Source organism: Amaranthus tricolor, chromosome 13, assembly GCF_026212465.1.
Source record: "Amaranthus tricolor cultivar Red isolate AtriRed21 chromosome 13, ASM2621246v1, whole genome shotgun sequence".
Classification (NCBI taxonomy): Eukaryota; Viridiplantae; Streptophyta; class Magnoliopsida; order Caryophyllales; family Amaranthaceae; genus Amaranthus; species Amaranthus tricolor.
In genome coordinates this window covers 14,695,392-14,708,156 of record NC_080059.1, presented here as the reverse complement: position 1 = coordinate 14,708,156, position 12,765 = coordinate 14,695,392, and the positions used below count along the sequence as shown (strand labels likewise).

The 12,765-nt window shown below is 33.9% G+C and overlaps 1 protein-coding gene across 4 annotated transcripts in view; it reads left to right on the top strand.

The window, feature by feature from the left end:
• LOC130798146 (solanesyl-diphosphate synthase 1, mitochondrial-like) overlaps positions 1–10,595 on the top strand; it is a 30,150-nt gene extending 19,555 nt beyond the window's left edge. Inside the window, exons 7-13 of one of the 4 annotated variants that reach the window (XM_057661029.1) lie at positions 147–233; positions 2,955–3,026; positions 3,121–3,206; positions 4,785–4,917; positions 5,790–5,879; positions 6,456–6,554; positions 9,408–10,595. In XM_057661029.1, the coding sequence (XP_057517012.1) occupies positions 147–233; positions 2,955–3,026; positions 3,121–3,206; positions 4,785–4,917; positions 5,790–5,879; positions 6,456–6,554; positions 9,408–9,587 (747 nt within the window). In that variant the 3' untranslated portion in view covers positions 9,588–10,595. The remainder of the gene's footprint in view (positions 1–146; positions 234–2,954; positions 3,027–3,120; positions 3,207–4,784; positions 4,918–5,789; positions 5,880–6,455; positions 6,555–9,407) is intronic. The other 3 variants (XM_057661026.1, XM_057661028.1, XM_057661027.1) reach the window with 3 other exon arrangements.
• The last annotated feature ends 2,170 nt before the right edge of the window (positions 10,596–12,765 follow it).

Below are 12,765 nucleotides of genomic sequence, written 5' to 3'. Positions count from 1 at the left end.
TTCAATATTTGCCTTATTAGTGATGTTCCAAATGTTTTTATTAGCTTCGAGTTGATGGACACCCTTTTGACTTTTAGCTTCATGGATTTATGCTTGCCATGATAATTTGTTTCTTGGTTTGAAGCGAGGATCTTTTGTTGTCTTAGGTGGCTAGCCTTCTTCATGATGATGTGTTGGATGATGCCGATACAAGACGTGGTATTAGTTCATTAAACGCAGTCATGGGCAATAAGGTAATGTTTACACCTTCTCCTGCTGCATCACGCATGTCAAATGTGGTAGAGTACATCTTGGTCATTGTACTACTTTTTTTTTTTTAATGGGTCTTGCTAGCTGACATTGACCTTAATCTCGTGCTGAGCTCTATTTAAAATTTTATAGGGTTTGTCTCAAAATATTTACATGATAAAAAATGTTAATATTATAATCGAGAATTAAATATTACAACTCTAGAAGTTTTTTTGTTCTGCCATTTTATTTGGACTTTTCAGAATTTCAAAACCAGCTGCTTGTTCTGTGCTGTCTGCTAAACTGTAGTATTACTTCTAATTTGATAGCTTAAATAGTTGCTTAGTGTGTGAGTCATACAACATTCTGCTTACGGGTAACTTAAATTGACTGATAGTCTGATAGGGATTAATTTGTGGTGTACTCTTGCCTTCCCCTCGTGTGCTGATCTCAATGGCTTGTGATGGACCTTGTCTGTCTTATAGATAGCATGTCAATGATAAAACTGGGATCAATGGAATTGAGTGGGAACTTGAAAGAGTTCTCTTTGATGAAAGTCTTGTTTAAGGGAGATCTTTTTAAATTGTCCATGCACTTAGAACGAATAAGATGATGTTTTTTATTGAGTTTTTCTAATGGGAAATTACAAAGTATAATACAGGAATCTGAAGTAAACTTTAATAGAAAATGAAGTATTGAAAACATTTCCTTTTTTTTCTTTCCCTTATTTGAAATTCCTAGTTACCATAAAATGTGATATATATTATGATGTGTTGCATCTTGAAACTATAGCCAATTGTGATTAAGGCAATAATAAGTGCAGGGCTTTTATGAGATACTACGCAAAAGTCTCTTATAATGATCGACTCACTCAGCCTTGTACATTGCAGACCCTGAAAACATCTGGGAGTTTAATTTTGGAATTGAACTTTTTTTCTCGTAGTTTGTTGTTCAGATGTCTTATTCAGTTATATGTTTGTCTTATCAGAGTTGCTCTCTGCATTTATGGCCTCTAACTTCTAATTTAGCATAGGGGTCACAATTAGTTTCCAACCATGTGAAAATGGCAGAGATAGTCAGCTTTCTGTCCATAATAATCAATTTTATGTTCCAAAATAAGCTAAATTACTTGATTGTCATTAATCCATAAACACAATACTTAACATAGACCACAGCTCGCTTCATAATCTCACACAAATAAGTAACATAGACGATGTATTAGAAATATATAGTTCCTGAACATAATTCCTTTACAATGGCTAACCAAATCGATTTTCCAACCCAGAAAGGAAGACTATGTTATAAAGTTGACTTTCTAGGCTGAAAATGGGTCTTTAACAAACTTATTACAGAAAAGGTACTTCTCAATTATTTTGAAAGTATTACACTATTCATTACATTTTTGTGTCTTGAGTCTCAACAGTGTCCTTTAAATACTAACATCTTAGCAACCACTCAAGCTACACCAAGATCCACATCCACTATTACAACTTTGTAATGTCAGCATAGCTCTTGCCGTTTAGAAATTCTTGGGTAATGCTCAAGAGCCAGAAATCGACTAAGTAAGCTGCTTGCAGGAGAAATAGCAACATATTTTTTCTGTCAAATTAATTTCTTCCGCACAATCTAAATGAAAATCTACTTCTTTAACAAAATGCAGGTACAACAGAAATATCACTGTTGACCTATCTTCTAGAGCTCTCACCAATGTTCAAGCTCATCTGCCTGCACCCTTTTTCCATATAAAAGTGCAAGGTTTGAATGGAAAAGTTTGCAATCATTCTCCACCCAGCGCCCAACACCCTTGTCCATACTTCACATAGTACAAAAATAAGGTCGTATCGTTTCATATCAGCCGTATCGTTAAGGTTTTCACTATCGCATTATAAAGGTGTAAAAAAAACCGCATTTTAGGTCGTTCCAAGCGATATTTCATGGTGCAGACCGATATTTGGCGGTACGGCAACTGCATCATCCCCGTTACTGTATCATTGTATCTGTTACCTTAACCATGACCGCTACCACGTTTTTGCACTATGATACTATATACTGAGAAAGAGTTTCAACATTGTATGCTGTCAATATTAGTTCTTGTATGCTTGCATATGTCATACAGGCATACAGCTATATGTGTGCATATTGTCCAAGTAGGAAGTTTGGTATTCCCAAATAAAACATGGACCACAACAACGTAGCCATTCCTGCTGCTTAAGTATATACTTCATCTGTTTGTTATTAGTTTCTATATTTCTCTCAAGTCTGTGCTTGTCTTTGTTGAAGGGTACTGGATTTTGATATACGAGGTTTCTTCTTTGTTTAGCTGTTATTCTTATGACTGGACGTTAATTTGTTGCATAACAAAGAAGGAAGAAGTTTAAGCATGCCCTGTTCAATATGCATGCATTGGAGATGTAATTGTGTTCTAACAATAGAGTTTAATCTCAATGTCGGCAATTATGTGTTAGGACATGTAATCTGGAGCATAAGTGGATTTTCAGAATTCATGCAAATGTGTGTCTTGTTATAATGTGCTTTCTGTCTGATCTATATTTTTGTATGTGTGTGTTCTCATGATGCTCTATGAAATAAGTAATTTAAATTTTTTAAAAGGAATTGGAACACCTTTTCCATCTGATCTATATTTGTGTGTGTGTTCTCGTGAATAAGTATGTGAAAATTGATCTATTTAGTGCATGTTTCTTGACTTTGTCTATTATACAGAGCAGGTTGCAGTTTTAGCTGGTGATTTCTTGCTCTCCCGGGCTTGTGTAGCTTTAGCCTCTTTGAAAAACACTGAGGTAAATGTTGAACTTTTTTTTGAGGTTATGAGTCGTGCCTTTAGTTATTTTTTCTTCATATGCGACAAACTTCAAATGAGATTTCTTTTTGCAGGTGGTATCATTACTAGCTACAGTAGTAGAGCATCTGGTCACTGGTGAGACAATGCAAATGACAACGACATCTGAACAGCGTTTAAAGTATGTTTTTTTGTTCTTGCATTTATCTTTGCTGCATTCTTGTGAAAATTTGTCTTCTAGTCTAGTACACTGAGATTTAAATGATTTGAGTGTTCCTTATACAAAAAATGTGTATATGAATGGCATTAAAAAACTCTTGTCATTTGATGTATAGGTCTAGGAAAGTTAAATTTGAAGACAAAGAATTTTAATGGATGGGTAAAAGCAAAACTAAAGAGTGGGGCTCTTTATGGCATTGTACAAAAATAAGGCCACACCATATCGTATTAGTTGTGTCGTAAAGGTTTTAAATTTACCGAACTGATATTTTCTGCAACGTTAAGGTTTAAAAAACCGTGTTTTAGGTCGTTCCAAGCGATATTTAATGGTTCAGGCCGCCGATATTTGGCAGTACGACAATCACATCTTCCTATCACTGTGACCGTTACTGCATTTTTGCACTAGGCTTTATGGACAAAAAGAATTTGGGAAAAACTTCTGGTGATAACTGTTAAATTGTTTTGAATGATTGATATGAAAGGAAAGATTATGAACTTTGAGTTTTGTTAATGCACTGAAGTACTTTTAGATAAGCTCTTAAGCATTGAATTCCATAATTAATATCTTTGAGCATCAGTAGCCATGTTACTTTCGGGGGGAGCGAGAATTACCTGGTCAAAGTCCTGGGTAGAGTGTCTTTCCTACTCATATTTTGAATTTAGTTCACCTAGATCTTATCTATCGTTTTCCATGTAGCTGGAAAATACCATTATCTCTAAATTTTTTTCAATTGTCTGAATGATTTGTGTAAGATATTTGACTTATTTAAATGTTTTTGGTAAAGAATTCTCATCCTTATTACAAGTTATAAATACATGTGGAACCGATTACATTTTTTTCTTCAGCTGTTCAATAAAATATTTATGTAGGGTAGTGAAAACTTTCGTGAAACGTCTTCGCATCTTATGTCATCAACCAAATTCAAGTAATGTGGGGGTGTTCCCTATCTTAGTTAGGATAAGGTTTGGCGTTGGGTTTGTTAATTAAAATGTTTATCTAGAGGAATTCATGGCATTTAAGTTGTGTAATTTGTAAAATTCCTTATAATCTTGAATTTTTTTGACATTGGATCTTTTTTTATTCACTTTCTAGGTTAACATATTTGAAGTAAAGGAACACTAATATTGTCCTCTTCAAATTCATACCATTTCCTAGCACTTTTAGTGAGGCTCCTCTTAGGGTGGGGCAAAGAGGGAGGACGTCTTTCATTTAAGAATTTTTAGTTTTCAGCTGTTCCGTTATGCTGTCATTTAGGTATTGAAAAGGGTTGGCAGTTAGCACGAGATAGGTTTACAACATTTAGAAAGTGAAACAAGCTTATATTCATCAGATTGTTGACATGCTGAGTCTTAGTAGTTAGAAATCTGTATTCTGTAGTTCGAAGTGTGCATTTTATGTCTTCTACCGTAACTACTGGAATTTGAGTAGATAGCTTGAAGTTGTTTACCATTAACTGACAAAGCTACGAGGATATTGGTGGAGGAATATTAAGATTGAGCAATTTGCTGGGGTGATAATTTAGTTCATTTCCACTTGCAGCATGCAGTACTATTTGGAAAAAACCTATTACAAGACAGCGTCATTGATCTCAAATAGCTGCAAGGCCATTGCTCTTCTTGCGGGGCAAACTACAGAAGTTGCAACGTTGGCTTTTGAGTATGGGAAAAATCTGGTGGGTTACCTCTTCTTTTGGCATATGTTAGATGTTGAAGAAAATCGAATAAGAAAATCTACTTGTCAGATCAGTGAAGAGCTTTTCTTTATGGAGATAAACTTCCTCCGTTCCATTATACTTGTAACTGATAATGATATTCTCTCACATGATGTGTTAATCGGTTGCAAATATTCTAGAACAAAGGTAATACAAAAATCACATAAAAACCACTTGGAAGTGATGAAAATTAAAATCCGGGTACATATTCTGTTTTTTGAGATACATATCTCAATGTCATTTTGGTAAATATCCGCAATTTTGAAATGAAGTACATAATCAGTGTCTGGAAATTGTCAGCGGCGTTTTCGTAGATATTTTAAAATTAGGAGCTCAAAACCCGCACATATAAAATATGTACCCCTTTGAAGGACTCATTTACCCCCAAATTTAAATTTTATGATTTTCATCGCTTTAATGGTTTTCATTAGATCCTTTGCGTGTGTGCGTGTGTGTGTCAAAAATAGAGAAAGAGGATGAAAGATAGGAAGATAGAAATATAGAATTGATGTTAAGATAAGTTTTGTGAATTAAGAAGCTCTATACAAAACCTCAAAAACAATTATAGCATTCCATTCTCTCTCTACTCTACTCAACTCTACTCATAGAATGCTCCTCTTTCTAGGTTCTCCTACGAGCTTCTCTCTAATGAAGTAATAGATTGTACTAACTTAATTTTGATGATCTTCCATTTTTCCCTTCCTTTGTGTCGGTTCATGATATTTAACTGTGTATGCAAATAGGTTTAGCTAGGATTGTAGAAAATTGAACCGTGTGAGCTCTTCAATTATGAGTAATGCTCATTACTGCTCTAATTTTTTCTTTCTTATCAGGGGTTGGCGTATCAATTGATAGATGATGTTCTTGATTTCACGGGCACATCCGCATCACTTGGAAAGGGTTCACTTTCTGATATTCATCATGTAAGGTTCCCCCTATTTTTCTGTGATATAGGCTTAGAGCAATAATTCTGGTGTTGAAAAATTCATTTTTTGGGCATCTGGGACATTTTCAAGCACAACTAAAGCATCTGAAGGCCTCATAAAATTGACAAAATAACCTGATCTTGGTTGTTAGGTTATAAAAATTGAAATATTTACAAACTTTAAAATTTGTGTTACAATGCAATGAGCATTTGACGCTGCAATATTATGCTACTGCATCATTCATAGTCCTTTTTACAAATTGAAACAGAATTGGTCTTTAATGCTGTTCGAATACAAATAACTGCAAATGTTGAGATACCTTATATCATTATTGATACATACATGCATTTATCTGTTAAAAAGTATATGTGTGAATGTATGAACGTATATGCTCACTTATTTTTCATTTATTCACACAAGAGATTCCTGGATATTTTTTGTCTCTCCGCAGTCTGGCTTTGAGGGGTGTATTTTCATTCCAAAGATCCAGACCATTCTTTAGAGGGCTTAATACTGAGTTACTAATTTTCTTGTCTCTTCTCAAAATGCTGCATTTTGTTATGGTTTTCACAGGGAATCGTCACAGCTCCACTGTTGTTTGCCATAGAAGAGTTTCCTCAATTAAGTGAAGTTGTGCAGCGAGGCTTCGACAACCCGGCAGATATAGATCTTGTATGTTTTTTTTGGAACTTCCCATTAAAATTTTGAATCCTGTTTTGTTTCTTGTTCTTTGTATTTCACTTAACTCTGCCTTTTATCTTATCCTTGGTGGCAGTTGAATTACTGACTTATATCTACTACCTTTGTTTTTTTGTTTGTCCATGTTTGACAAAATAGTTGAGCTTTTTGGTTAAATATGAACAAACAAAAAGACAAAGGTATTATTTCATATTGTGAGCTATTTTCAACATCTAACTCTCTCTGAATGTAGTGTGCTCTTGATGAATTGTAATTTATGCAATAGCTTGATGACATCTGCATATACCTAATTAAACTACTCCCAAATGATCACATTTTCTTTCATATTTCTTGTGACTTGTGTGTTGTGTCTATGTTTGTATTTTCTTATCCCCGCAAAATCATATTCAGTTCTATTAATTTGCTATTGTAGTCCAATTTTTTTTCTTATACCACCAGAGCAAAAAATTAATGTAGAATGGAAAAAGTCAATCAAAACAATGAATTCACCTGGAATAGACTTGACTCATTTAATCATCTGCATATGTAGGCCTCTAATAAGGTGTACCTTTTTATCTATACATTTTTACAATTTTTTGATGAAGTCAAAGATTTATAGTTTTGGTTTATGATTATAATGGACTTGACTCATTTAATCATGTGCTTTTCTGTGTGAAGTTGCACATCATGTTTGCTAACAAGGGTTAGAAGTGACCTCTTTGTTTTTACAAATGTAAGGCTATGCACATTTGACCTTGGAGTCTAAGTACGAGTCACTTAATGATATTGGGGTTATGATATATTGTTGTCATACAGAATTGTTTCAAATTAGCTGCATTAGATTATTTTGATGGGTCAATTTCAATATCATAGGAGTTGTGTCTAGTATTGTCATCGTAAGTTTATTGGGGCTGGGGTGTTATTTAAACAGACTCTTGTCAGATTTTGTATCAAGAATTTAAGACTTGGCTGTCTGTGAAGTAGAGGTGTGCAGGTTGGGGGCCCACTAAGAGCCTGTGACCATGCCCATTGGTCGAGCCCGTCAATTCTTCATAAGGCTTGGGATTTTAATGTTTCGACTCATAATCAAAATTAATGGGTTGGGATTTGGGACGGGCATTTAACGGGTCGGAATCATATTACACGCAAAATTCAAGATGTACCATTAACTAGCTGTACTTGCTGTAATCATTTACAAATTTTACACCCAATATTGCTCTAAAAACTTTTCCCAAATGGATTAAGAAGTGAGCAACTCGTGTACATGGTAAAAATATTGTCAAGAACACGTGCAATACAGCATGCATCTTCTAAATTACTTATTTTTGTTTCATAAACAAATTGCTGGGCAACTATAGCTATTCTTGAACTAGATACCTTGAGACCTCTCAATTAATTGATATATAATGTGGCACTATTTTAATTTGTGTGTATGTCGTATAGTGTCGTCATAACGGAAAATGGCTTTTATGAATTGTTTTGATGCTACAATTTCTAAACTGATGTGGCAGCTAATTTGTTTTCTTATGATCTTCATATACTCCTAATAAAAGCTTCTCATGATAATATAATTCAAGTAGATGACTTAAAATGATCTGGGTATTGCACGTTTACGCTTAAAAGAACAGATAGATTATAAACTTAACCATCAAGACAGAGGCATTAAATTGTAGTTGAATTAAATAAATATAGTTTAAATTATATTTAGATGATAATCAAAAACTAATGGGCAAGAGCAGGCCGGGTCAAATGTTCTGTTTTTCCATACGCTAGGTATGACCGAGCCTGACTAGGCTGTTAAAGGAGTTGGACCGCCTGCTCCATTGAACACTTCTAGTGTGAAATTTAGTTTTTCCTTAAGCACGAGGCTGCTTTTCTTTACTCTTGATGTTCTGTTTTTGTTGTCTAGTCGCTTTTTTGGTGTATTGATGGTTGATGTAAATATATAATTTAAGAATTCAAAAAGAGTTCTAATTAAGGCAATGTTTGTTTGGGCTGAATTGGATTGGATTGAATTGAACTGAACTAGTGAAATGCGAGAGTAAATGTAGTTTAATCAACTGAGCGGAGCTAAATTAAATTTAACAGAAATGAGTATGGTTAAAATTAGCTGTAGAAACATGCCCCAAGGAGCTGTGAAAGAGGGTGCAATGATTTTGTAAGATTTTGGGCTTTTGGATTGTGGAATGTGCACATGGCTCAGGATCGTTTGATGGAGGTCATATGTTCTATTTAACATTGTTCAAGGGAAATGATTAGGATGCATTATTTCGGACAAACGTTCCATCAAATTAATGAAAGTTCTAAATTATTCAGGAATCTAATTCAAAATTTGCCAAGTTGAGGGCATGATGTATTTTGAACATATTCTTGACATTGAAGTTACTTAGTTTGACCTTTATCCTTATGGCATACTCCTCTTGTAATCTTAGGGTACTGATACAAAGTTAAGAAAAATAGAACAGTGAGTATTTTAGTGGGATATTAAGGGTGGGTTCATGTCCTTCATTTCCTTTGGTGATGTAATTATAGGTTTTAATGTAGGTAAAAGAAATAATTTGTAGGTCTAGTGTATGGAGCAAATTCAGGAGAAGGAAGAGTAATGTTGATTGATGATGTTTCCTAATGTTCATATTTCATGCTATACCCATTTGGTTGAAAGATGTCAATTACCTTGTATGCCTTGGGGGCATCGTTGTCTTGAAAAAATGACTGAGTGTAAAACTTGTACAAGAAAGTCATGAACGTTTTTTGTTTTGCTATGGTGCAAGGAATATTTGATTCATCGCATATCTTTTATTGCGTTTTGTAAGGAGTATAATGCATATTCGGTACTTTTGTGTTTAGGCGCTTGATTACCTTGGAAGAAGTCAAGGATTACAAAGAGCGAAGGATTTAGCACTGAAGCATGCAAACCTTGCAGCAGAAGCTATTGATTCGCTGCCTGAAAGTGATGATGAGGATGTTAGAAGGTCAAGGCGTGCACTCGTAGATCTTACACAAAGAGTCATAAAAAGAACTAAGTGAACAAAGATTTTACTCTAAGCAATTCAAATTTACAATTTTGCTCAATTTATGTATAATGGGGCAGTTCCAAGGGTACTGCTTTGCCACTATTCTTTCTCGAGTTTGATTATGTTATTTTGTAGCAATTTTATAAACAGAGGCTTGAGCTCGAGCATGAAAAATTGTTGCTGAATTATAATGGACAGTATTTTCAATTGTACAACAGTATAACCAGTGAAAGTAGCTTTCGAAAATTGTTGCTCGTTGCTCCTAAAACCCCATTATTTTGTTTTAAGCATAAACCTTTCAGCTTTTAATTTCGTCTCCTTTTTTCCTTTTTTGTTATGAATTGGTGAGAAAGAGTAGCGTGAATAAGCAAAAGAAGTATAATGTTTTGGGCTGTTGGTGTAGGAAATATATTTAAGCAATGCTTAGTTGTAGTGTATATACAGCCGATCTTCTGGGAGATGTCTCTTAAAGAGACGTCTCTTAGGCACAGTGCATTAAACTTTAATGTCCACGTACTATATCCTTAATATCTACTTACAGTATCCTTATTGTCTACTTACAATATAATTAATGTCCACCGAAAAAAGTACTTAAAATGCTTATTTACAATTAGTGATGGCCACGGTCCGGGTTGGGCCGGTTTCGGTTCCGGTTCCGGTTCCAGTTCCATCTGAAATCTAATTCGAACGTTTTCGGTTGCGGGCGGTTCCAAACGGTTAATAAGGCGGTTCCGGCGGTCCAACTCTCGGGTCGAACCATCGGTTCCATTCTTATTTTTCCTTTAAATATAATATAAAAATACTATAATAATGCGGACGTACCTTTGATGATTACTTGATTATTAGTGAAATTCATTGCTTGTCATCATTATTAAAATATTTACTAAAAAGAAGGAAAAAATAAATTAATAAGAAACGATAAAGATGATTAATAAAAAAAGAGGGAGAAAATGGACTTGAACCTAGTATCCTGAAGGAATACTAAGCTGCCTACGTATCCCGAAGGAATCAAAGCCCACGTAATTCTTTATCATACCTTTTATTTGTAGTTGAATGTTGATTAATCTTTGTCCGATATTTATGATTCTATTCGTCTTCGTCGTCATCATCTTGTTGGTTAGATGCTTCCGCTGACTCTCCTCCTGACGATGATGCAGATGTATCCATCATCATCCATGGATCATTATCGTCTTGATCATGATCGTTCTTGAGTCCTTGTGTATGAATCTCCACTTGATCCCAATCTTTTTTGCAAACACATATTTGAACAGTATATAGAGTAAGACGAGATCTCTTTTCATCAAGAACTTTTTTATCTGCACTTAAAGCAGACTCCGACGCAACTATAGAAGCTGAAATTGTAAGGATATCCTTTGCAATTCTCGATAATATGGGGAATTTTATTGATTTTTCTTTCTACCATTCTAAAATATTAAAACTATCTTGTTCAATTTCAAAATAATTTTTAAGATAATTATCTACTTCTATATATGAAGAGGAGCGTGAGGAAGAAAAATGCCCTATAAAACTATTATCTTGGCTTATTATGTTAGCTATGACTTGATGAAATCTAGTGGGACATACTGAGACACTAACACGCTTAGACATATCGCGATCAGGGTTATATACACTTGAATAGTAATCATAAAGCTCTACTAAAAGCATTTTACAGTTTTTAACATAATTATGTACACCACTCTTTGAATGATTTAATGAATGGTGGTAAAAGCCTATCAATTTTGTAAGATTTTACGTTTTAAGACATGAGTCTAAAATTATCTCAATTCATAAATATAAGGAATGTCATTAAAATACTTCTATTTATCTAACATTTGTACAAGAACCGACTTTAAGAATTCATTAGTATAATTATGCAAATGATTAACAAGATGCTAAAAAATGGTAATGTATTCACTTATTACTAGGTGGGCATTTGGTTCGTAAATATATGAAAAAATCTTAGTTGTATGGTCATACACTTCTAATATTTTGTATACACCTATAGTTATTCCTATGTTGCATTGCTTATACCTTTATCCGCACATTCACTATACAATTGTGTTATAACAGCACGATATTTAATAGCCTTTTTAATAGATCATGGGTCAAGCCCCAACGTGTCAGAGTATCTAAATACCAATATACTTTTTAAGTCCATAATGGTCACATAATTATTTATATCTCTTCTTTACTTGTCATAATTTAAGCCACTTAATCACGTCTCTAATAGGTTCTAATAAATCACTTACTTTTTAAATACCTATTTGGCAAAATAAGTTAATAACATGAAAACAACATCATATATGTAATAATCTACCACCTAAGATAAAACTGAAAGAAGGTTCGTCATACAAAAGTTCCATGCATTTAATGTTTGTGGTTGCGTTATTGATAAAACAACAGAATATCTTATCTAACAACCTCCATTCTTTGCATATCTCTACTAATAAATATATTATAACTCAAAGGATATAATTCTTTTTTGAATAAATCAGTTATAATCTATCCAATGTGCTGTTACGCACATATAAGGTTCTAAATGTGGGGGAGCAGACCAAATATCGAATGTTATGCTAACCCTACCATTGAAAGATTTAAACATTTCTACTAATTCATAACATTTTATTTCATATAATTTAATTGCGCAGCATTTAAGAGTGTTCCTCGGGATCGCTCTATACTATTGTTGCAAAGTTTTTATGGTGAAATACTCATAAGCATGACTTCCACCATGGTTAAATGGCATCTCTTTAGAAATTACATATATATTTAGAAAGTTCATCAAACGCTTCCACTTGTAGTCTCACTAACACTTGTTGCATGAGTCTCCTTTGTGATTTTATGTTTCCTTGCTAAATGGTTGTTGAAATATCTCGTACCACAACCTGACACGTTTTCACAAAACACAACAAATGCATTTTAGTATATTCTTTATTTACAAAATATGGATATGATTTGTTAAAAACTTAAATAGTATTTACCTTTGCTGAAATTGTATGACACTAATGGTTTTACTCCTTGACTTTCACAAGTTTGACATGTACACATGAAAACATTCGTATTGTCGGTTGGATGCTTTGAAAAGTACGACCACACATGTAAAACGGCTATCCACTAGAAGGTGGCATTGTCGGAAAAGGTTGACTTACTAGTTGCTCTTCTTCTAAATTAAAACATAAAGACATACTCAA